Below are 26,539 nucleotides of genomic sequence, written 5' to 3'. Positions count from 1 at the left end.
AAATGTTTAGGAAAATACATAGAGAACAATACCTAAGGAATCTAGTGTACTTTTTTGGGAGGGGAACTGAGGATTGAACCCAGGGGCACTTAAGCACTGAGCCACATCCGCAGCCTGATTTATTTTTTATTTTGAGACAGGGTCTTACTAAATTGCTTAGGACGTTGCTAAATTGCTGAGACTGGCCTCCAACTTGGATCCCCCCTGCCTCACCTTCCCAAGCCACTAGGATTATAGGAGTACACCACCATGCCCGGCTAGTATGCCATTTACTTCACAGTGGTAGAATAAAAAATAAACCCAAAGTACATGATTCCCAAAATGAGGGCCTATTCTCAAAGGTAAGAGACACAAGGAGGAAGTTTAAAAGATGTTCTATCTGAGCCAGGTTTAGTGGCACACCCTGTAATCCCAGCGACTCTGGAAGCTGAGGCAGGAGGATCGCAAGGTCAAGGCCAGCCTGGGCAACTTGACAAGACTCTGTCTCAAAAAAATAATAAAAAGGGGCTGGGGATGTGGCTCAAGCGGTAGCGCGCCCATCTGGCATGCGCCCAGCCCGGGTTCGATCCTCAGCACCACATACAAACAAAGATGTTGTGTCCACCAATAACTAAATATATATATATATATATTAAAAATATATATATAATAATAATAATAATAATAAAGGACTGGGAATAGGGGCTGGGGTTGTGGCTCAGATGTAGAACGCTTGCCTTGCACATGTGAGGCCCTGGGTTCGATCCTCAGCACCACATATAAATAAATAAAATAAAGTTATTATTTAAAAAAAAAAAAAGGACTGGGAACATAGCACAGAGGTAGAATGCCCCTAGGTTCAATCCCCAGTACCACAAAATATTAATATTAACAGTAATAACTAAGGAGCTGAGGTTGTGGCTTGGTGACAGAGCATTTGCCTAGCACATGCAAGGCGCTGGGTTCGATCCTCAGCACCACATAAAAATAAATGATTAAAATAAAGGTATTGTGTCCAACTATGACTAAAAAAAAATTAAAAAAATAATAACTAATAAAATATTCTATCAAAATATTCTGGTCCCCTTGCCTTTGGGTACCTGTTGATGGTGGAACTTCCAGGCAGGGCCTTCTCCTCCCTCTCCACTGCACACGGATAGTACAGCCATGTGGGCTCCCCCAGATACCCTCCAAAGACCTGACTGCCCATTCAGAGTCCAGGCAGGGCCACCCAAAGCAGCTGCAAGGAAGCTCTGGCCTTGAGGCAGCTCTTGCTAGAACAAGCGCCTTTGTCCTGGCACCAAAATAGCCTCCACCATCTCAAACAGTGCTGTCCAGCTACCAGGCATGGGCCGAGAGAGTCCTGCACTTCCTCTAACCTCCCCAAAGGCCTGGATTGCCTCTCTGCAGCTCCACCCCACACCAGACTTCAACCCTTAGTTTCCTGGGACTTTGTCTTACTTGAAGGAAGAGGAAAGCAAATGCTCCCAATTTGCTCCATAGAATTTAAAACACTCTCTGCAGAGGAGAGGCTGGTGACAAGAGGAAGGAGACATAAATAGTGGCACCACCTGAAGAGGGACTGCCCTGACCAGGTTCCAGAATGTGAGGGCACAGGAGGGGAGGGAAAGGACAGAGAGGCACCAAGGAGCAGAGGCTGGGATGTCCTGCGCAGAGCTGGCCTGGGCTTGCTGATGAGAGCCAGCAAAGGCCTGCTTTCTCCTGCCAAGGAAGTTATCTTTTAATCCGACCCCCAGACGACACCACCTGGCACCAGCACAGGAGCAGCTCCCAAGGGCACGTGAGTCACAAGGCTGAGTCCCAGGTCTGTCCCTTCAGGCCAGGGCTTGCCCTGTGCTCCTGAGGAGGTAGCTCTGTCCCTCTAAGACCTGGCTCCTGATAGGCCTATGCACGCCTGGGAGGCACAGGTGGGAGGTAAGGAAGTGGAGAAAGTTGATGGGCTTTCTGTGTAGGGTCACCAAATGCCACAAAGACCTGAGGACGGAGACCCATGAACAGACAGAGCAGCAACTCTAGGACCTTCCTCTGACCCAGAAGTGGTGAGCACATTTGTAGCTCCAGAAACAGCTGTCTTCAACTGGCCGTGGCTGAGCACTGGGCAAGCTCAGCAGACAAGAGCATCCTGACTGGCCGGCGAGGGAAGACAGGCAGCACTGCCCCCGCACTGCCACTGCTCAACACGAGACTCTCTGATGACTCGGGAGCAAGCCCGGATCGAGGCTGCCCCTGAATTGAGACTCATGCCCATCTGCAGGGATGAATTTCCAATCCCTGTAGTCAGCCAGGTTGGAGCTGCAACAATATCTAAGGTTCAGTAAGGTTATTCCCGACCTTACGCAAAGGGCTCAAAAACACTCTCCCAATGGGTGAGGTGGTGCACACCTGTAATCCCTGCTACTAGGGAGACTGAGGCAGGAAAGCTGCAAATTCAAGGCCAATCTGGACAGCTTGAACAGATCCTGTTTATTTTTCAAGATGAAAAGTGAAAAGAACTAAGGATGTAGCTCAGTGTAGAATCCTTGCTTAGCATGCAAGTTCAATCCCCAGTACTGGGGTGGGCAGCGGCGGGGGAGGGGGGGTGGTATGGCAGGGCAGGGCAGGGGAGTGGGGTAGATGGAGGACATATATAGTTCACTCATAGAACACTTGCCTAGTACAAGAGAGGCCCTGGGTTCAAGTCCCCTGGGGGGGGGGGGACCCAACTCCATCCCACAGGATTTTGAAAGGGGTAGGAGAGGGAGTTCCATTGGGAAGTTTTGAGGTTGTCAGATGCTCAGATCATCCAAAGGCAATTGTCCCAACACTGACCAATACTCAGTGCTGCAACCCTCTGCCTTAAAGAAGGCAACTGGATCTGCCAGAAGAAACTGATATCCCCAAATTCCAAAATCTCACAGCCCAGAAGGCTGCTCCAATTTCCCACTCTAATCCAGTGGACATGCGCTCAGGATCGCAACAGCCAAGGGTAAGATCTTGACTCATTAGCTTAGGACTCAGCAAGTGACTTCACCTCTCAATGCCTCAGTCACCTCAGTCCCCACATCGGTGAAACTGGACAACAACACTTTCATCGAGGGTTGCCGTGTGAATCGCAGGTTCTGTCCACGCAAGCTCTGGCACACACGGTAAGTGACTACTAAATGTTGACACAGCACAGTCTGAGTCCACAGGCTCTGGTCCAGCTTTCTGCCCCTCTCCTGACACTCATCCCACTTCTTCATGGCCAGACTCCTACTTGAGCAAGTGTCCAGTTCTGGAAGCTGTCTCCAGAGAAGCCAACTCTCCAGGAACACACTCCAGACCTGGTCTCCCCTTCAGACACAGTTCTGCCATGCCCACCCTGCAGCCCACCAGAGCGGGCCGGTGAGGAACACAGCAGGAGAACATGACGGGAGGGCTCTTCTCCCCCAGCCTGGCCTTGACCTGTGTTTCTAGCCTCACCACTCTATACCCCAAGGGACTCCACAGACACCACGGTTGTCTTAAAAACAGCACAACAGCGAAGGGGTACCATCTTATCAAGTCCATGCTCCACAACGGCTTTCACGGCTCCCTCGGGCTCATTAGGATAAAGTCAACAGCCTCACACAGGCAGATAAAGGAAGGGAAAAGACACTTACTGAGTGTTGACCATGTACTATGTAAGCTCTTTGCCACCTACCTTACAAGTGGGGTATCATTTAAGAACTCCCTCTGAAGTGGGCCACACTACCTGCATCTTACAGGCAAGAAAGCCGAGGCTCTGAGACATTAGGCAACTGTCTACACCATGCAGCTCAGAAACGGCAGGAGCAGATTTGGAGGCCAGGTCGTCAAAGCCTCCAGGCTGGGTCCATAGTACAGCCCAGCCCCTGTGCCCTTCTCTGGGTCACCTACTCCAGCCCCTCTCTGACCAAGCCTTGTCCAGTCACACCAGGGCCCACAGTCACCCAGGATTCCCAGTTTTTTCCTGCCAGCTGTGCACCCTCAGACATGTGCACCTCTGCCTGGAATGTCCCTACTCGTCACCTGGCAGGCTCCACTCTGCCCTCAAAGCCCAGCTCTCAAGTGGCCAACCTCCTTCCTGAAACTGACGCTTGCTCCAGCTATCTCCTCCATAAGACTGAAATCACTCCCTTCCTTGAAATTGTTTCCAGGTGCTCTGTCCCCACCTATATAAGAGGATGACTGACCAGTCCCCATGTCAGCTGCACTGCAATCTGCTCCCTAGTGTGGATCATTCATCTTGCTGCCACCGGAGCTCAGTGTGTTGGCTTGAACAAGTGAACGAATGTGTTTCCTTCTAGACTTACCACATAACAGAGGGTAGGCAGGGTGGACAAGTACTAAACAGCCTGTCTAGAGTGGTCCCCTGGAGGTTACCCTGGCTGAGAGCTCATCCTTGGCTGGCTACACCAGAGCAAGCCTGGTGGACACCAGCAGCAGTCTAAGGAGGCAGCACATCTGCTCAGCAAAGCCTCGGCCTCCGAAGGAGACTGCCGTTATAGCCATGGCAAGGCAGCATCAATGATGTCTCAGGGCCACAGTGACAGCAGGGACCTCGGGACTCCTCATCCCCCTGACACTGGCTGGGAGGCCCTCCTGAGACTTAGCGCCAGGACACCTGACGAGCACATTCCTAGGCACAGGCTACACCAATCAAGAGGCAGAAGCAACTCCTCTTTGCTAACCTGGACAGGAAGACCTCGGAGCCTGGACCAACAGCACCCAGTGACAGTGATGTGTCAGCCCCAGCGAGGTTCCCTTGGGAAGAGAAGGAAAGACGAGCTCTCTGTCCTGACCCACTTCTCCCAGAGTTCCCACTCCAGGCCAGCCCAGGGCAGCACAGCCCAGCGCCAAAGTCAACCATGAGATCCTTCTCACCTTGTGACATACATGTGCATTCACGCTAGAGAGGACTTGGAATCACCAAAGCCACTCTGCAACTCCCACCTCAGAGATAAGCAAAGCAGCTCCCAGGACTAGGTGGCTGAGCTATGCTCTCCTCACCCAACTGTCCCCAACCTAGATTCACATCACAGCTCTCGCGCTGCTTTCCTTCCCGGGCAGGCCGGGACACTGAGCAGACACCAAACACCATTTGCAAACCCCAGAGGGCTGGGGATGTAACTCACTGGCAGAGAGCTAACCTGGGTTCCGTCCCTGGCACAGCACACACACACACACCCACATACAGAGAGGAATGAGTAAAAGCACATCCTGGGGACCAGCCCACGCCAAGCTGGTTCAGGAAACCTGGGTGTGGCTCAGTTTTCACCTTTCAGAAGCTTCCCAGGTAGTTCTGAGGGGGCCAGCGATTGCACCTGGAGAAACCTGGGGGTGGCTCAGAGTCAATGCACGGCCTGCCTGGTAATTCCTATCAACAGCCACACCCTTGCCAGGCTCAGTGGTGGACACCTATAATCTCAGCAACTTGGGAGGCTGAGGCAGGAGTATCATGACTTAGCAAGGCCCTAAGCAACTTAGCAAGACCCTGTCTCTAAATAAAATACAAAATAAGTGTGGGGGAGGGAGTGGCCTGGGGATGTGGTTAAGTGTCCCTGAGTTTAATCCTTAGTACCAAAAAAAAAAAAAAAAAAAAAATCTACACCCTGCAGTCCAAAACCTCCACTTCCTGGAACTTACTCTGAAGAAATGAAGATCTGAGCACAGGAGACACACTTCTTCAGTACTAATGACACGCAAGAGGGGAACACACTTGCTCCAGTCAAGGAAAACTGGTGACGTCAGTTTTTTTCTTTTTCTTTTTTTTTTTTTTTGATTAGTGCATTATTATTATACATAATAGTGGAACTCAATGTTTTATATTTGTACAATAAATAATATAGCTGGGCACGGTGGCTCACACCTGTAAGCCCAGCAGCTCAGGAGGCTGAGACAGGAAGATCTCGAGTTCATGGTCAGCCTCAGCAATGGCAAAGTGCTAAGCAACTCAGTGAGACTCTGTCTCTAAATAAAATACAAAATAGGGCTGAGGATGTGGCTCAACGGTTGAGTGCCCGAGTTCAATCCTTGTTACCAAAAATGAATGAATAAATAAATAAATAAATAAATAAATAAATAAATAAATAAATAAATAAAAATAAACAATATAATTTAGTCAACATCATTCCCCAAGAAGTCCCCTTTCATTCCCCTCCTCCCTCCCCCTGGTCCCTTTCCTCATCCTACTGGTGAAATAAGATCTTGACAGAGCAACACTATGCATTCATTGAAAATGACCCCTTTTTACAGTAGAATGAATCTGACCTGACTTTCTCATGTATATATGTGAATATACCACAGTGAATCTCACCACTATGCACATCCACAAGGCACTAATCAAAAAATTAAGATAAAATATATAGCCGAAAGATCAGTAGAGTAGAGGGAGGGGAACAGGGGGAGGGAGAAAGGAAGGGAAACACTAGGGAATGAATTTGAGCAAATTATATTCCATGCCTTTATAATTATGCCAAAATGAATCCTAATGTTTTGTATAATTAAAAAGAACCAATAAAAAATTTTTTAAAAAAAAAAGATGCCTCTTAGGTGGGTACAGTGGCAAACACCTATAATCCTAGTGACTCAGGAGGCTAAAACAGGAGGGTTGCAAGTTCAAAGCCAGCCTTAGCAACTTAGCGAGACCCTGTCTCAAAATTAAAAATTAAAAATGGGCTGGGGATGTGGGTCAGTGTTTAAGCACCCCTGGTCAAATCCCCAATTAAAAAAAAAAAAAAAAGTTACTCCTGATCCCAAGCAGGATTTTATCTGCCTGAAGCCAAAAAACTCCTGTCTCCTTGTCTTACAGGGGGTTTGCAGTACATGGTATCATAACCTCAATAAACACATGAAATTGAGCCACTACTTTTATAGTTAAAAATCTTTAAGGACAACCAGGCATACTTCTCCAGTATGGGCAAGATGAGAATGTGGGTTTCCGCAAGCATTGCTGACACATACCCAAATGCCCTCGTTTGAAACAAGTGCTTGTTCACCTCTTGCTCCTACAAATCTTCTAGGTGATTATTAAAAGCACCCAGTTCCTACTACATCAACTGTCCTGTAAACCACAGTTGCCCCTCCCCTCCTAAAGGTGACTCAGCTGGACCTGTAGCAGCAGGGATAATTTTTTTTGGTGGCGGGGGGCAGATATCAGGAATTGAACCCACCACTGAGCCACATCCTCGGCCCCTCATTTTAAAATTTTTATTCATTTATTTTTATTTATTTTTATTTTGAGACAGGGTCTCACTAAGTTGCTTAGGACCTCACTAAGTTGCTGAGGCTGGCCTCAAACATGTCATCCTCCTACTTTAGCCTCCCAAACTGCTGGAATTACAGGTGTGCAACACTATGCCAGGCAACAGGGATAACTCTTTACCAAGGCCGTTTTGGGGTCAGAGATCTGCCTGAGGATGCCAGCTCAGCCAAGATCCACAGTGCCAGAATCTGGGTGAAGGGGTACAGCTGAGCCCCTAAGCCCCTAGCATCAGAGACAACAGTGGGACAGGAAAGCTTCTCTCTCTTCTCTCTCTCTTCTCTCCTCTCGCGCTCTCTCTCTCTCTCTCTCTCTCTCTCTCTCTCTCTCTCTCTCTCTCTCTCTCTCTCTCTCTCTCTCTCTTATGCTCACTTCCCTTCCCACACCCATGGGCAACCATTTGTTCACGTCTATCTCTGTGCTTCTGCCAAGTGGGTATTTGGTAACTTACACCACAGCACTGCTTTGCTCATCTCTCTCCAGTTCTTACGTTTTCTCAGAGGAGCACGCTCAAGAGGCATCACATTGCCTGTCACGTCTGGGTCTCACCAGTAACTGTGGAGACTGCAGGCTCACACTCATCTGCACACATCTGCTCTCCTGGGATGGACAGCCAGCCCCGCCTCCTCTCTATCACATACAGAAGGAAGAGCATCCTGGACCTTTCCCTGGGGACGTGCATGAGAACTGGGAGGGAGTGGCACCCAGGAGAGGGGCTGCCAGGGTGGGGCTTTGCTGGAATCCTGCCAGAGGCTGCAGGACAGCTGCACCAGCAGAGGCGGGAGTTTCTGCACCCCACCTCCCCCATCGATTGACCTTATCCTGCTTTCTACTTCCTGCCTGCCTCAGAGGTCCAAAGGGTTGGAGCCCAAGGCTGTGTTCCGGCATGGCCTCTTACCAACCTGCCTGAACCCTGCCTGCTAAGGGAACGGAGAAAGGCAGGTGCCCTGGAACCTTCGGGAGCATGAAACAGAAACAACTGCTCATTAACAAAAGCCTCTGCCATGAAGCCACCCCGCCTTCAGCGGTCATGGGCTGGAGGCACAGACATCACCCACTGGCTCACAAACTGCCCTGGATCCCAACCCTTCTCACTGGCTGAGACTCCTCCCACAGAGGCCGGCTGTTTGGGGTGGGCAGGAAGGGCACAGAGCTCCACTCTCTTACTTGCCATCATCTGGTCCTGCTACCAATGCCCATGATGCGCATTTCATGCCACTCATCGTGTGAGGTGACAACATCTGAAGTGGTCAACACCTGTGAGGTGAGTCCCCACAAGGTCAAACTGCTCGACAGATTGCTGACACTTCCCCGCAATCTCTGTGCTCACCGCATCTCAGGCCAGGATGCCAAGAATCTGTAAACCCACACTAGTGTGTAGGCCAGACCCTGAATGTGGGACCAGTGGGCAAGAAGGGTATCTAGTGGGGACACAGGTGTCTCAAACAATCATCTAGTTGATCATGGAAGCAGAAGGTGAACAAGGCACTTGTTGTAAGTCTGGCATGATGGTATGTGTCCCCTGCACGTCACAGCTGGGCTCCCGCCCCACAGTGGAACTTACCCATGGGGCTAAGGGAACAATAATAAAGATAACAACTTATGCTTACCTAGCGCTTACCTGTGCCAGGTGCTGCTCTCAACGCTCTACAAACAGTAACTCCTTTCATCTTCACCATAGCAGGTCCTATTATCATCCTCACCTCATAGAAGAGAATATTGAGGCACAGAATGAAAGCAGCTTGCCCTTGAACTAGCACCTTGGTTAAATCTAGGCTCTTCACCATTCTACGCAACTATTCCCAAGGATCCTGGCCTTCCCCATCTGCATCCTCACCTGTGAGGCCAGGTAAGGACCAAGTGAGAAAATAATACAAAAATGACTGACAAAGGATCCCCGGCAACAGCAACGCCTGCCTCCTGCCTGCCTCCTGCCCAGCGTGTGACCCACTGGGAGGAGCACATGACCATTTACCTGCAGCAACAACCTGCCTTTCCTGCCAGCTGTGAAAGGAGCTGGTATCATGGATCCCATTTGAGAGATGAGGACACCAAGGCCCAGGCGGGTTACAGGAAGGAGGAGGCAGTGAGGACCCAGTTGGAGAGTTGCAGTCACTCATTCCCCTCAGCCACCTCACTCCTCAATCACTCCTTGTCCTCCCCAGAGGGAAGGTCACCACATGGGAATGCATCTCAAACTCCCCAGAGGACTCACAGCTCTCACGCCCCCCGCTATCATCCTCAGACTGGAAACTCAGCGATAAGCCGGCATTCCAAACCATCCAAGAGCTCACAAAGAGGCAGTCAGATCCCTCGGGGACCTAGGAAGGCCAGCTGTCCATCCTTACCCACATGGCCCTGGCCACAGGGTCCTCCTCCACATGACAAAGACCATGGTCAACCTCATCCCCTCTCTAGCCCCAGAGAGGACCACCGGAAGCAGCAGCCTGGCCTCACTCCCCAGCCCTGGCTGAGGAGATGTACCAACTGGACGCCTAAGTCTCTATAGACCTCTATTCCCAGAAAGGATTCCCTCCCACACTCGGGTAACAGCTGGCTATACCCTGAGCCCTGCTCTCACCAGCCTCCTTCCCTCCCTCCTCTCTCCAGCACCCTCTGCCATGCCTCCAGCCCAAGTCCCAGAACACTCTCCCTCCTTAGGTGCCCATAAGTCCAGGCAGTTTCACCTGTATTGCTGGACACCTGCTCATTCAAGTTTGGACTTTCCAGTGTGTGTGGTGGGGGGGGGGGGGGCGGGGGGGTGACTCAGCAAAGAGGGGGAGCAGGAACCATCTTCTTTTTATTGATCTTCCAAGAAAACCTGACAGATTTTTCCACACAAAGGCTCTTAGCCATGAGCTATCAACCACAGAATGGAAGGTGAGAAGCTGGAAGTCAATAAGCTCGTCTGAATCCTTTCTAGTATTTCTAAAAATTCCAGAACAGGCACAGCAATTCAAAAGGAACACCCTGGAGAGTGATGGGATGAATATTCCAACTAAAAGAACAAATCCACGCTCACTGTGGGTCCGTGGTGCTGCCCATGGATGGCACCAGTGCCCTCCTCACCTCTGCAGGCTCAGTACTTGGTAGAACTGGGTACAGAGCACTGACCGGGAACAGACTGACGGACAGATATACGGACAGATGAAATCTGGGTCTCAGTCTGGCTGGGCTCTACTCTACAGCCATGGGATCCTGAGCAAGACGATGCTGTGACCAATTCCATGGGTTTTCCTGAGAAGCCTTGATAGGAGGGAGGCTGGGGACAGAACAAGGTTACATGAGATTTCACAACTTTCCACGGAAAGCCAGAGCGCGGATCCCTGTTTTGTTCCCTCTCCCTGGGCCCATAAAATGGGGGCTGGGGGGTGGGGGAATAGGACCAGATGTATAAAGGTCACCTGCCATTTTCTATCAGAAACAAGGAGGATGAACATTCCCACACCCAGCCCCTGAACTCTGGGTTGCTGGATCCAGCTGTGTTCAGGGGAGGAACCCCCGTCCAGCACGTTTGGGTTTGTTTACTTTCTTGCTTTTTCCTAGATCCATTTCCTACAGAGATTGGCCATCAGGGAGGGCCCCAACTCAATGTCCATGGGGACTTTATCCTCTTATCTTTATGAAAGGCTTTTTTTTTTCTCCTGGGGCCAGAGGCTCAGGGCATCATTTTCCTGCTTGAACTTTGTCCTGTGACTAAGCACTAAGAAGTCACAGGAGTTGGCACCCAAAGTTTTTGCCGTGTCACAAAAAGAAACACAGAGGTCCTTCCTGCCAACGTCAGACCCATCCTCTGACTCAGCACTAAATTTAGATGTCGTGTGCGATGTTTGCATCCAAAAAGTCCTGCCATGTGACAGGGGCTCAGAGCATGGCTAGTGAATGAATGGGTGCTGCGGGGACAAAGGCTGGGGTGGTCCAGGCTGAGGGCACAGACATCTCAACCTGCCCTTCCACAAGCCTGGAGAAGAGAACAACTGAGCTTTTAAAAAGAAACGGACAAGGCCTCCGAGCTTGCCCAGCCTCTGAGCAGCCGCTGACCTGGGAAAGCTGCAGGATTCCCAAAACTCACCTAGTTTGCCCATCTATAGAAGGCAAATGCCAAGGACCTGGACTCACCACTCAGGAGAAAGAGCTCACAGCTCCATGAACTAGGATGCCCTGTTAACTGCCCATCCTCACTGTAAAGTCTGATGTCTGCTAAGTCAGGTCCAGATCAGGAAAAACCAGCCCAGGCTCCGAGCCTCCTCCCACTTGCTCCCAGCCTGGGAAGAGAGCTGGATTCTGTGTCCGGCTCTGTCAGCAGCAGGCCACTGAGATCCTGGTCAAGTCCCTTTGTGTCCTTGCTGCTTCTCACTTATAAAATAAGGATTTGGGCAAAATAGTCTCTAAGATCCTTTCCAGCCACTGTACTCATCAGCTATTTAAGAAAAATACAGCAGAAGGGGCTGGAGGTACAGCTCAGTGGTAGAGCACTTGCAAGGCCTCACAGCACAAAAGAAGAAAAAGAAGGAAGGAAGGAAAAAAGAAAGAAAAAAGTAAGAAAGGAAAAAAAAGATAGGAAAAGCACGTGTTCTGGCCAGAGGAGAAGAAAAGATAGGTGACTGGGAGAAAAACAGAGGCGGCCTGAGGACTGAAAAGGTCCTTATATTATTTTTTTTTTAATTAAAGTATCCTAAACTATTTCCTGGCTTTTACATTAAAAGATGTGAACAAAATTTCTTTCCATTTGTTTTGCTATCTCATCACTGAATATTGGCTGGGCAGATTTTCACATTTGGAAAGCAATCCAGGACTGGAGGATAGCTCAGGTAGAGTGCCTGCCCAGCACACATAAGCCCGGGTTCCACTGCAGCAGAAACACCACAAATGTGAGAGTGCATGCGTGCGTGTGCGTGTGCGCGCGCAGCACGTGCACATAACATATGTATATGTGTGTCTGTGTGTCTCTGTGTGTGTGTGTGTGTGTGTGTGTGTGTGTATATAAAAAATGTGAATCTATTTGAAGGTCCCAGGCCACCTTAAGGTGCAGACAGGTACCATTCAGAGCAGTAAACTCAAGCAGACTTTGAGACAGATGCCACAGCTGTAAAAACCCTGAGAGCAGAGAGAATTACCCTGGCTTGAGCTGGTCACCAGGGCTGTGGCCCACACAGGCAGCCTGGGACTCCACTGCAGGCTACATGTGAGCAGGGCTGTTTATGCATCAACAGCTAACAGCACTTGGACAATGCAGGGTAGGGTCAATGACAATATTAAAAAAAAAAAAAAAGTTTTTTGTGTTAAAGGTAACCACTTCTCATAGAAACTGATCATCTGATGGGGTTTCACTTTACTCCCTCTCACATCACCGTCTTGAGTAGCAAAGACTGGCTTTTTTATTAACCACCTTGTGGTCATCTGTCATTTTTAAAAGCATGGTTTATCCCCAAAAGAAACCTACAAAGGTAAACAGAGGAAGCAGGCAGAGACAAAAGCACTCTGTGAAAACATCACTGTCAACGATGGCACTCTGGGACCAGCTATGACTCACCCGCCCAGCTGGGCTCAGACATAGGATGGGGAGGCCTTCCGGGGACTCTTCCCTTTCCCAGGATGGGGGGGCGTCATAAACAAAAGCAGCCAGGTCATCGGTTTTCAAACTGTGTTCCAGGGAACCCCTGGAGGATCCTGGGGGACCTTGTGGAGGAGATTCACAGAGGCCACAAAAGAGGGGCAAGCTCCAGCCCTGATCATGCTACAGTGCCTCTTTTGTCTATTTACACAGCTGACTTTCCCCTTCCACTTAACAAAAGGGATCCCATAGCTTTTTTTTTTTTAATTAAGTCATAAAAGACATTAAGTCATTCATTGTCCACAGCAACCCTGTGAGGAACTGAGACCAAACAGCTCAGGGTTGAACAGCACGGTTCCTTCCCCATATAACCACCTCTACTCCCCCAGGCTCTATATGAACACATTCAGGGAAGGCCAGTACCTGGTAAAGGATCCATCCCACGGCTAGATGGCACCAAAAAGAGTTCCTCCCGAAACCAAAGGCCCAGGCCTGGGGAGCCTCCAAAGACACTAACCAAATGCAGTGGGCAGCCCTGGCTCCAATCCTGATGGAAAGAGCCACCTGAGAAAAGACATTTTGACACAAGGAAAACTGAATAGGGTCACCTATGTTTGAAGGGCTTAGGAAAGATCTGAAAGGAAGGAAGAGAAAGGGGAGAAGGCAATAGCTTACGCTGAGCTCAACTCTCCCCCCAGGGTCTTCCAGAAGGCAGCCCACGTCCAGCTCTTGGGGGCCAAAGAGACACAAGCCCCCTCCTCTGCCCCGAGTCTATCTGGAAATAGATTCTTTGAAGGCCCTCTGAAAACTCTTCCCAAGGTCCTTTTGGAACAGAACTCCTCACAGGGCATGGTGATGCCTCCTTGAACTGGGGACTCCAGGACCCAAGCCTCGTGAAAGTGTGTTCTGAGCTGCCCAGAGAGGCACAGGCTTCTCTCGCTGTGATGCCAAGCATGGCCTGTGCCTGTGCTGCCTCCTGATTCCACGCACAGGCCAGGGCTGCCTCTCTACTCAAGGGCAGATGGCTCGACAGCAGACTGACCCTGCCTCCATAACTCACCTCCAGTCTTACCAAGACCCTGGGAAGGGGGCCCACTAGCCCCTTTTCAATACCAAGAACAAGGAGGCCCAGGATATTAAGCTTGGGATAGAAGAGCCAAGATTTAAACCCTAGAATCTGGGCATCTCTAGATGGGCTCATGATACTCAGTTGTCTCTAGCCCCAGGCCCTGGCTCCGAAGCTCCAAACCCACAACAATGTTCAGGCCACCCAAGTCACCCATCCAACCTCCCAGAAGCCACATGACACCCTCAGGGCAGAGACCATCTTCCCCCTTCCCCAGCCCACTGCCTCCCACGGGTGCAGAAAAGACATGCCCCTCAGTTAACCTGTCCCAGACCCATAGCAACCAAACCACCAGGATAGTCTCCACACATCCGTCCAACATGTCCCCAAAGCCTCGACAGTAACCTAAAGCCCAGTCCTACTCACTCAGTCTTAGAGAAGACCACGAGAGATTTAACCATCCCAAAGAATAATGATGAAGAAATCAGGCTTCATACTTGTTGACCCAAATCAGGGAAACTAAAACTGAGGTCTACTCACCCTAGGACCACATGTGACTATTTCAGCTGGTGATAGAACTTAAAAGAACAGGGAAGCTTAAAGTTCAGGTGCTCCAAACGAGAGGGAAATGGGGGAAATGCAAAAATGTTTCTCAAAAGTACATTGGTCTGAACACTAACATCGCCAAAGGATTTTCATGGAAAAGGATTCTGTGGTCAGATCAGCTTGGGACCATTCGCACAGTGGCTCAGGAGTGCTTTCAAAAAGACTACAGCTGGGGGCTGGGGATATGGCTCAAGCGGTAGCGCGTTCGCCTGGCATGCGTGCGGCCCGGGTTCGATCCTCAGCACTACACACCAACAAAGATGTTGTGTCCGCCGAGAACTAAAAAATAAATAAAAAAAAAAAAAAGACTACAGCTAAGAAGACTGGAACTACTTAATCCAGCACTGCACAAATACCCTTGGCCACAAAACCTTGGGATAGAAGAGCCAAGATTTAAACCCCAGAATCTGGGCATCTCTAGATGGGCTCATGATACTCAGTTGTCTCAGAGAATGACAGCACCATGACCATCCCACCAAACCAGCATTCAGAACAGGTTTCCTGGGGAAGTGCTGATCTAGGCCTTTTAAAAGAAAAATCTCAATAGCCTTGTTACCCCGGGTTCCAGATGAGAAACCAAACCAAGTCCAAATGGGATAAAGGAATGTCTACAAAGCAGAAATAACTGATTCAAGACCTTTGGAGACAAAGACACTAGTACTAGAAACATGGCGGAAAGTGTGAACAGCTCTGGGCTGCCAGACGTGTGTGCTGCAGGTACTGGGTGGTAACCTCACCAAAGGAAACACAGAAGACAGCTGAAATCGAAATCTTTCTATAAAGTCCAAAGGAACTGTCCTGAGGCTTCCCAAAACCTACTGGGAGATCACAATATAAGCAAGCACATGTTTTAGAAGGAAAAAAAAAAGGAAGAAAATGTTGGAATTAAGGTTCCACCCACACCCTGGTCAAGGTGCTGTGGATGTACGGATTTTCTTAAGTGAAACTAAAAGCCAGAGCTGGTGTGGTGGCGCATGCCTGTAATCCCTGTGCTCAGGAGGCTGAGTCAGGGGGACCATGAGTTCAAAGCCCTTTGAGTTCTCAGCAACTTAGTGAGGACCTAAGCTAGTCAGTGAGAGCCTGTCTCTAAATAAAAAATAAAAAGGCTGTGTGGATGTGGCTCTATGCTTAAGTGCCCCAGAGTTCAATCCTCACTACCAGAAAAAAACTAAAAGGAAGGGGTGAGGGGGTGTGGGTCAGCAGTAAAGCATTTGCCTAGTATTCAATTCTGAGTATCACAAAAAATAAACTAAAAGCAAACAACAGAAGGGGTCCTTAAAAAAATTGAATGGAGAATTACCGTACAATCCAGTAATTCCACTTCTGGGTCTATGCTCCAAAGAAGTGAAAACAGTATACATCCATGTTCAGAACAGCCTGATTCACAATAACAAAAGGTAGATGCAACTCAGGTGTCCATCAACGGTGAATGGGAAACAAAATGTGATGAATACATACATGGAACATGATTTGGCCTTGACACAAAATTCTAGCATGTGCTACATACAACATGGATGAGCCTCGAGGACATTATGCCAAGTGAGATAGCCACTCACCAAGAGACAAACACAGCCTCAACTTCCCTTGTAAAATATATCTAAAGCAGTGGAATTCATAGAGACATAAAGTAGCAAGGTGGTTGATTGGGGCTGAAGGGAGGAAGCAGTGGGAGTTAATTGTTTAATGGCTACAGAGTTTCAGTTTGCAAGACAAAAATTTCCAGAGATGTACCTCAGTGCATGGCAGTTACACAAGAATGATGGGTATATTCTTTTTTCTTTTTTTTTTTTTTGTACCAGGGATTAAACTCAGGGGTGTCTAACCACTGAGCCACATCCCCAGCCAGTTTTATTTAGTATTTTGAGACAGGGTCTCGCCAAGTTGCTCAGGGCCTTGTAAGATGCTGAGGTTGGCTTTGAACTTGTGATCTTCCTTCCTCAGCCTCCTGAGCCACTGGGATTACAGGCATGCACCACTGTGCCCGATTGCAAATATTCCTAATAGCATGGAAGTGTGTACTTAAAAATAGGTGAAACAGAATTTTCATATTACATATGTGTTGTCACAATGAAAAAAATCAAACAATGGTTCAATTGATAAATTTTATGTTATATAAATCTTACCACAATTGGGGGGGAAAAAAAGCAAATAGGTTATGACCCCTTGGTATGAAATGAATGTCAAGGTCAACAAAGAGTAATTATCCACAAGGGTCTAAAGGGACAAATCACCAAATATCTGTATTTTAAAATGTTGCTGCAGCTGTTTTTGTAGATCTCTGCCTAAAAAAAAAAAAAAAAAATCAATAGAAACACACAATTCACTGACATACAATCTGACCAGGGCAAATGGTACAAAAAAGAAAAAAAACATCAATTTCCCTCCAGTTCTAGTTCTATCCCATTTAAAATTCCCTGCTGAACACCCTCAGCATCCCTACCATGCAGACCAAGCTGCAGCTCCGCACTCTTACTCCACACTCTTACTCCACACTGCTTCTCTGAAGCTCACATCTCCCAGGGCTGCAGGAAAGGACACAGGGCCTCCTCACTCTAGGGCTGCGGAACATACAAGTAATTGGGAGGAGTGGAACAAAAACCCGAGACAAAATATTTCTTCTAGTCTGCTTTCTTTTTCAGGAAATAGAAAGCCAAAACCAAAATCAATTGACACTAATGTTAAATCAGATTAATAGTAACCTCAGTGCGAAGTTGGAGGGGACCACAGAAAATTAGTCCAACCCAACTGCTCCCTGGGAAGGACTCAGAACCCCACAGGACTTAGCAACCTCCCAGTCAACACTCCATTCTTCTGTTTTTATTATTGAACTCAAACAAACAAACAACAACAACAAAAAAAAAAACCCAAGCCCCAAGAAGCTAAGAAGCTCAGCCAAGGTCAAGACATTGCACTCAGGAGATCACCACTCAGGGCTCTTTTGAGGACACCAAACTGACATTAAAATTCCAAGTATAAAAAGAAAAGAACTCTCCAAATCTACAACAGGCAATGTGGGTGCTCCACATGGCTCTTGGCAGCCAGCCTCACACTGCCAGTACCTGATGGGTGACCTTGGGAACTTCAGACACCAATGTCACATCACCTGCTTCCATCAAAGACATACTGTGGGTGGTGACATCTGTGTGTGCATCTGGGATTCGCTCAAGTCTTCCTCCTCTCCCACAGCCTTCCGCCTCTGTGAAGTTATCCCTTAGGAATCTGTATGTGCATTTGCAGAGGGTCTGCAGAGGGACACAGCATTCACTCTATGCACAGATGACACCCACTCAACAAAAAGTTGTTCAACACAGATCTTGGGTCAGGCTCTTTCCTCAGCATTACGAGTAAACAGCTCATCCAGCACCAGGGCCCAAGGGTGCAGGGGCACATTCTGCTCTAGCGACCCATAGCCACAGTAAGAGCAACCTTGACCACTGGGTGGCATGTTTGCAAAGTGTTCCCACAGAATCCTCAGAAGTACCAGGGGTTCCTGGTTTTCTGGCTCTAAGGCTGGTTTCCAGCCTCCTGCTGACACTGTGATGCTGCACAACTCACCATGGTACTCCTCCTTCTTCTCACCAAAGGCGGCCAAACAGCATCGTGAAGCAGTTGAAGTTTGCTGTGTTCCCCGTGCACCCCCACCCCCAGGAGAAATAGCTTTATATGCACTAAGAGTCAGAGAAGGAGAGTAGGATCTGAGATCCCAGAGATTAGGTTCCAAAATGGCAGCCCAAGCTCATCAACTGAACAGACTCTGCTTCCCAGAAGGTACAGGTTTTGTTCCATCACTAGATTTCCACAAAACCTCCCAGTTACAAGTACTACAAAAGGAAAAATAATAATATTGGCATTTTGCCGAACTTAAACTTGACCTTAACATTTGGCTCAGAGGTTTCACCATCTCCAAAAACAAAGCTCCCCTCCTAACTTCTCCAGCTATAAGATCCAGCCAAGGGGCTGGGGATGTGGCTCAAGCGGTAGCGTGCTCGCCTGGCATGCGTGCGGCCCGGGTTCGATCCTCAGCACCACATACAAACAAAGATGCTGTGTCCGCCGAGAACTAAAAAAATAAATAAATATTAAAAAATTCTCTCTCTCTCTCTCTCTCTCTCTCTAAAAAAATCTCTCTCTCTCTCTCTCTAAAAAATTTTTAAAAAATGTTCTTTAAAAAAAAAAAAAAAAAAGATCCAGCCAAGCAGTGAAAAGACAGCCTTTGCTAGCCCGTGGCAATCCTCTCCCCATTTAACCCAGCCTGTCGGGGCTGAACAGCAGGGTAAGGTGGGGTAGAGGTGGGGGTGGAATAACTTCCCCCAGTATGACACAGCAACTGGAGCTTGATGGGACAGCAGAACCGGTGAGACCAGAGGGGAGGGTCCAGTCCATCTCTGCTGGAAGGGGAGGAAGAGGGATGCTTGGCAGCCTGTGGTGTTCGCACATCTTTTTCTGAGCTTTCTTGTGTTCCTCTGTGTCTCTTGTCCATCCTCACTCCTGAGCCTACTATGCTGGATCCAAAGGATTCACAGGATACAAGCCCCGTAGAGGTGGTAGGTACAGAGGAGAGCAGGGATTGGAGGGCTGGCACCCTAAAGACCTTGGCTGTGCACAGGATGAGGGACCCACCTGGGGGGAAAACTGCATTCCCCCAGAAACCCTGAGGAGTGGGCAAGAGGGGCAGTGGAGTGGCAGGATTGACAGGCTGTAGATGGGCAGGACTGGAACCTCTAGGGCACCAGACTTTGTGGGGGATATGATTTGGCCCTGGCTGCCTAACACTGGGACTCCACATGTTCAGTAGAGGTTACCTGGGCCTTTCTATCTCTAGCTCTAATTATTGTCTTAATTACTTTATAGGGCACAAGAGACTTAGAAAGGTTAACGGTCTTGCTCAAGGTCTGACCACCACCATCCCTCTCCAGCAATGACCTCGTCTACTAACTGTCTCATCATGCAAAGGTGGCACCACATGTAGTGGCTGTATCTACACACGGTTTCTCTTACTCTGGAGAACTGCTCCTACATCCTCTAAAAAGCCATGTGGCACTAGAATAGGCCACCAATCCCATCACCCTGCCCTACTGGTTGGTTCCACTGCTGTGCCCCAGTTCTCCAGCCCCAGCCACAATGACTGGCCTCATGTGGACATGTGGCTGGCTCTAATTGACCAATCAGAATTCCTCCCCGAGATTCTTCTGTCTCAGCTGATTGGATAGAGCTCAGTTTCTTCTCTGACCATGTGCTGTGAACATAAAGTCTATAGAGGCCTGGGGACACATTTCCAACCCCATGGTTAAGATTGAAGGATTTAGAGGGTCAATTGGCCCTCCTCTACTCCAAGATTTTGTGTTGCCTAAAGACAGGGATAAGTTCTGAGAAATAAATCTGGGGCAATTTTGTTGTGCAAACATCACAGAGTGTACTTACACAAGATCAGATGTCTACCACCAGGTGATATGATTTTACTGGACCACCATTGTGATGTGGTCTGTCATTGACTGTAATGTCATTATGCATCACATGATTGTGTTACAAATAATCAATAAATATTTCTTTCCTGCCTAAAATAGTTTGAGCTATTTTTTTTTTTATCATCTGCAATAAAGGTATCCTGAACTAATATAAACAGAGAAAAATAAAAATCTTCCCTTCAGGGGCTGGGGTTGTGGCTCAGCAGTAGAGTGCTCACCTAGCACGTGCGAGGCCCTGGGTTCGATCCTCAGCACCACATAAAAATAAAAAAATAAAATAAAGGTATTGTATCCAACTACAACTAAAAATTAAATATTTAAATAAAAAAAAACTTCCCTTCACTTAAAAGCACTTATCAATGATGACTTTCAAGCTCCTCTGCTACCTCCTCCGAATAATACAATATAAAAAAAAAAGAAAAGAAAAATTACAATGGTTGGAGCTTTTACTTTCTGCCTCTTCTCCTGATGACCCTCTAGGATAGAGGGTAGCTCCTACCCAAATGGAACAGGGGAGAGAAAAAAGGTCCAAGTAACCTCTACTGAATAATAAATAATCCACACTTGTCAATCTGTACTAGTCCTGCTGAAAGAATCTGGCAGGTTTATTCCTTTAAAAAAAAAAAAAAAATTCTTCCAGGGCTAACTTCTATCACACCTAAAATCCAAGTAACATCCAAAGTTCTCACTCAGCCGTGCACAGTGTTGCATGCCTGTAATCCCAGCAGCTCCAGAGGCTGAGGCAGGAGGACTGTAAATTCAAAGCTAGCCTCAGCAACTCAGCAAGACCCAAGACCATGTTTCTAAATAAAATACAAAAAAAGGATGGGGATGTGGCTCTGTGATTAAGAGCTCCTACATCCCCAGTACCAAAAACAAAACAAAAACAAACCTTATTCAGCCTAGTGGCACAGCCCTACTGGTTACTGAACATCCCCATCTCCCTCCACCCACAGCCAATGTCAGTCCCTGCTCTGCTGTGTCTGCGGGCCCAGGCATCCTACCGTTTCCCCCTGTGCGCTCCACTCCCCTCCACCCTACTCAAGTGCCATTCTATGCACAAAGCCTTCCTCAGACACTGCTGTCTCCATTCTCTGAAGTCTGGTGAAAGCCAGCCAGCCTTTCTCTAGGAAACTAGGGAGGAGGACCAAGGAAAGTGGGAGCTCTGAGCACATGGATGAGAAGTTTAGGCGGTGACCACCGACTTCTGACACTTCTGCTTCCCAAGAGAAGCTTGGTGTAAAATAATTTGGGAAGGCCTCCACATTTAGGTGGCAATTAGAGTCACTAAGGATAGATGAAAATATTTACAGATAGTATGTCACACAGTCAGGCACAGTGGCACATACCTGTAATCCCAGCAGCTTGGGAGGCTGAGGCAGGAGGATGGCAAGTTCAAAGCCAGCCTTAGCATGCTAAGCAACTCAGTGAGACTCTGTCTCTAATAAAATACAAAATAGGGCTGGGGATGTGGCTAAGTGGTCAAGTGCCCCTGAGTTCAATCCCTGGTACCAAAAAAAAAAAAAAAAAAGTGTGTCACATATATTGTTTTTGGTTTGCAGGATTATACAGGGACTGAATACAGGGCCTCACACATACTAGAACACTTGATCACTGAGCTTCATCCCCAGCCCTTTTTGATTTTTTTTTAAGTTATTTTTTGGACACAATATCTTTATTTATTTTTAGATGGTGCTTAGGATCGAACCCAGTGCCTCACATGTGCGAGTGCAAGGCAAGCACTCTGCCACTGAGCCACAACCCCAGGCTGCTTTTTACTTTTTGAGACAGGGCCTCACTAAGTTGCCCAGACTGGCTTCCTACCTGCAATCCTCTTGCCTCGGTGTCCCAGGTAGCAGACCATAGGTGTGTGACATAGGAGTACATAGTTTTAAAAAGAGAAGTAATCTTGCTTGTGTTTGTGAATCACTCAATAGGTCCATCTTATGATGTCACTCTCCTAAGTACCCCCACTCCCCCAACAAGGCAGCAAGCTGAAGGAATGATATTACACACCCCTGCCCAGGGCCAAGCACAGGACCAGTGCCACCATCCTCCCCAATACACCTGCCCTGCAGGAACTGAGGCAGACAGCAGAGCACCTGCAGTCCCAACTTGCAGATTGAAGACACTCAGCTCACCCCAGAGGCAGGAAGTTGAGATCCTCAAGGGAGAAAACCTTCATTTTATAACTGCATCAAAGAGAAAGTACTTTTTTCTCTTTGTTGTGATTCACCAGATTCTGGTACAATGAGACAAAAAAAAAAAAAAAAAACACAGGAGATCTCAGAGGACAACAGCTGTTTTCTCCCCACTCCAGCAGCTAGACCAAGGTGTTCTCTTTTTTTCCCTATAATCAATGGTCAAGGACAAGAAAACTCTTCAGAATTCCAGAGTTCTCCAATGACAGGAAATGTCCCAAAATTATAGTGGGAAGGCCTGATCGGGTAACAGAAAAAAACCACCCCAGACAAGAAGTCAGGAGCAAGGAGTTCAGCCTCACCTCTGGCACTAGCCAGCCCTGGGACTTCTTCCTCAGGAAGGGATAGGGCCCTGGATACCAGAGTCACAAAGATTCCATGCTTTGCCCTGGGGTTGCCAGAGAATCAATGAATAGGAAAGTAAGACACAAAATGCTAAACGGCCTTGCAACTACCAATCCTGGCACTGGAGCCCCTTCTTCCCCCAAAACCCAACACTGTATATTTCTTAGTCACCTCTGTATCCCCAGGCCTCAGCGAGTCAGCTAACTGAGCATGAGCTGCCAGGGGGATTTGATTGGCCCACCTGCCCAGGAACACTAAGTCCGTGCCCTACTCCGAGGTCCTTCAGGTTTCAGGCCCCATACAATTAGACTGCTGGCCACCCTTTGCCTTGGCACCACAGACTCCCATAGCGCACAAGGTGCCTACCGGGGATGGGTGTTCTCGACCAGAGGCCCACTCAGTTGTGGAATCTGCTACAAAAGCTTCCTAAATGGGTGATGGCACCATTTCCAATGTAAAGAGATGGTGATAAAACAGCTTCTGCTTGATGCTTGGGTCCTAGGGAAGCCAGCCAGCTCCTCCCTCAGGCTCCACTGGGCCGCACAGTGAGGCCGGCTCACTGGCAAAGCCTTGGAGGGGAAATCGCTGGGGAGTGGAAGCACTCAGGGCACAGTGCTAGGATTCCCGGATCATGGCCCCTTAGGGGTAAGACCAAAGCCTCCGCCCCTTCAGCCAGAGCACCTCTTACACACTGTGCAATGCCCCATAAGAAGGGCTCCCTGATCTAAAGAAAAAAAGTTTGGGGACACTACTTCGGAGCAATCCATTCCTTGGGAAGACCCCAGCACCCCACTGTTTACTCACCATGTCACTCCTTTCCCCAAGAGGCTTCAGGTGGCATCTCGCCATTCCAAACACTATCCTAATTTTTTCCTAATGTATTAAATAAAATGAACTTAACTTCCCCTTGAAAGTTATTTTTCTAAGGATTTCGTGAAGCCACAGAACTCTGCATTGTGGGAAAATAGATCTGAAATCACTGCCCTTGGGGATAAAATCCAAACCCTACTCTATCCCTTTCTTGGCGTCAGGACTAGCTCCTAGAACTTCTGCCTGAGGCCCCACCTTCTCCAGGAGGCCTGGTCAGGGTGGATCCAAATTAACAGCAATTCATCCACTAGGTTACCTAGACCAGAGACTGAAGCTAGCACTGATTCACACACACCCCAAAGAAGACTTGAGTCCATACTCCAACTTCTGTGCTTCCTCCCTCTGAAAGATTTCTGGAGATAATCTTGGACAAACTTCCTCCTTCACAAAGACAGAAGTAATTAAAAAGAAAAAAAATTGCCCCATAAGACCCTTCCCCCATTCCTACCCTCAGGGCCACATCCAACAGCCCCTTCTTAGCATCTTCCAAAGCACAATCCCAGGAAAGCACTATATTTGCCCAGAATGCAGCTTTGAGGGAGAGAGGTGTAAGAGAGTGGGTCACTCAAGGTGGAGACAGCAGGACTACTGATAGACAAGCTCTGCTATGTGGCAGACAGTTTAGATTCTCTGTCAGTTTCTTTCAGCTATAAAAACTGAATGGAGATGGCCCATGTAGTTGAGAGCTATTACAAGGAACACCTTATAAAATCACTCCCTTAATAACTGAGGCTTTTAACAGCCACATAAATGGGTCTCTTTAGCCTTTGCCCTACAAGTTGCTAAGGGCAGTTTTTCAGCCCTCTCTGCTCACTTCTTTTTTCCTTTTACATATGTGTCTTCATTTATTTTTATTTTATACATCAGCTAACTCTTAAGGACAAAACTTAGAAAGGATGTACTTGCTGTTCCCTGGCTCTGAATGTGTTAAACAAAACAATATATCATAATTCAAAACTTGTGGCGCTCAATACTTTCTGAGCATTCCAGCCAGTCCAAGCTAGACTTTTCTCTCTGGGAAACAGGAATAATAGCTAGTTCGCATGGTGGTAACAATTAACACTTGGTAAAGCAGAGTGCCTGCCACGACCGTAGGTGCACAATAAATGTTAGTTCTGCTCCTTTCTCAGTGCAATGCTTTCTTCCTGGCATCCACACTCCCTGATCCGTCCAGAACAAGACTAGCACTCCTCACAGACTCCCAGCAGTACCCCTTCCCTATAGGCACACTGAAAAATCATTCACTTCCAAGAGAAAGAAGGGGTTCCAAAGGGTACCAGCCACAAGCCTTCCTCCGAAGGAAGCTCGCTCAGTGCTCTCGGGAGAGAACTGAGCTCCAACAACCACTACTAAGATTTTCCCATGTTGCAATGCAACTTCCCCAACTTTTCCCGACCCAGTTTCCAAAGAAACCTGGGCAGGCTTTGTGCAAAATCAACCACAAGTCTGGATGAGCTGAGATTGAACTTCGGGCAGAGGGAAGGGAGCTAGGTCAAAAAGTGAAGTCCTGAAAGAGGGTGGCAGGGACCAAAATGCAGTTGCACTGGTCCTGGCTCAGGCTCCCTTCTTCTTGATTGTGCCACTGGTTAAATGCTAGCACAGGCTGCCAAACGACTAGCGGACGGTGAAGACTCATAGAAAAGAAACCCAATGTCCCTCCAAGGCACCCCTCAACCCCGACGCCGCGACTGGACCTGGTGGCCTCCGGGGGACCCTGCAGCCGTGGCACCTGGGAGGGAGAAGGCCTGGGGGAGGGGCAGCATTGTTCACAGAGACCGGCGGGACTGGAGGAGGAGGTGTGAATTCGGGGTCCAGGCGTCGCCCGCTCCCCGCAGGGGCTAAAGGAGAGAAGGTGTCACTCGGGGCAATCGCCGTGTAGCGCAGGGGCCCCAGCGAGATCCCCCTGGGCAAGCTGCCGAGGGAAGGAATAGAGGTCGAGACGAGAGGCCGCGGCGGGGGTCTGACACTCACCGGCGCCCTCGGCGGGCTGCGGCGGCCCGACGACGCCGTTCAGGTAGAGAATGGGCAGCAGGTGAGGCTGCGTCTTCTCCAGCGCCGCGCGCAGGTCCTGGAAGTGGTCCCGCTCCTTGGCCAGGAGCAGCTTGAGCAGCAGCTCCGCCTTGGCGCCTCCCGCCTCCTCGTCCAGCTGCCGCCGCTCGCCAGGGCTCAGCGCTCCCGCGGCCTCGAGCAGTCCGAGCACGGCTTCCACCTCCGTCATGGCCTGGGCCAGGCTCTGCTGACACTGGGCGAGCAGCTCCCGGCGCTGGGGCTCCATGGTGGCGGGCCGCGCCGCCCCGCCCCGCCGGACAGCGCCCGGGCTCCCCAAGGCAGGCGAGCGCCCGGGCGGCAGCCTTAGCGCGCCGGGAGCCGCGAGGCGGCGGGGGCCATGGGCCGGTGCCGGGCGGGCTGGGGCCCGGGGCGGCGGGCGGCTCAGCAGCGGCCGCCTCCCGGGCTCCTGAGCGCAGCCATGTTGGCTGCAGCGGCGGCGGGACTAGAAGAGGAGGAGGAGGAGACGGAGGAGGAGAAGGAGGAGGCGGAGGTGGGGACGGCGGCCGGGGCGCGCCCCGAGGCCCGGCTCCAGCCGGGCATGCCCCCTCCCCCTCGCCTCGGCGCACGGCCCGCCTGCGCCGCCCCTCAACACACTACAACTCCGGGGGAAAGTCGCCGGGCCCCCGACGGCTCCGGCCCCGCTCGGTGACCGCCTCAGCCCGTGCGCCCGGCCCGGCTCACCGGGGCCCCGCAGCCGCCGCCCGCGCCGCCATGGCCTGCGCCCCGCGCCGCCGCCGGCCCGCCCCTCCTGGCCCTCCCCTCCCCCGGCCGGCCTCCGGAGGCGGCGGCGAGCGAAGGGATGGACCTAGAGGAGGGGTCCCGCCCCCCGGCCGGCCTTCGAGGCTAGGACACCGCGCGGGCTAGCTCTGCCAGTCTCCCGAGGCCCAGGCGCAACCCGAGTCGGGGACGCCGAGTTAGGCCGGGCACATGGCCAGCCCCCAAGCTATTGGAGACCCCCTTCATAGAAATCCTGCCCCAATTCGGGGTTTCCAAAATAAAGAACTCCAAAATCAAGCTCGGACCCAATGGAGAGGGGATCCCCGAAACTTGGACATCTTCATTTTAATACCTCCCTGGAAACCGTGAGATTTCCACATTCCACGGAGCTGTTATATTGAAATTTTTCCAGTAAAAGCCCCTCAA

General features: G+C 49.5%; 1 protein-coding gene across 3 annotated transcripts in view; it reads right to left on the bottom strand.

The window, feature by feature from the left end:
- The window catches only part of Dlg5 (discs large MAGUK scaffold protein 5), a 103,817-nt gene extending 77,694 nt beyond the window's left edge, over positions 1–26,123 (bottom strand). For 2 of the 3 annotated variants that reach the window (XM_021726690.3, XM_021726691.3), the window contains exon 1: positions 25,319–26,123. In XM_021726690.3, coding sequence (XP_021582365.2) covers positions 25,319–25,622 — 304 coding nt within the window. In that variant the 5' untranslated portion in view covers positions 25,623–26,123. The remainder of the gene's footprint in view (positions 1–25,318) is intronic. The other variant, XM_005325837.5, reaches the window with a different exon arrangement.
- Positions 26,124–26,539: the final 416 nt, after the last annotated feature.

This window comes from Ictidomys tridecemlineatus, chromosome 1 (assembly GCF_052094955.1).
Source record: "Ictidomys tridecemlineatus isolate mIctTri1 chromosome 1, mIctTri1.hap1, whole genome shotgun sequence".
NCBI lineage: Eukaryota > Metazoa > Chordata > Mammalia > Rodentia > Sciuridae > Ictidomys > Ictidomys tridecemlineatus.
Note: the sequence above shows the minus strand (reverse complement) of the source record. Positions and strands in the feature narration are given on the sequence as shown.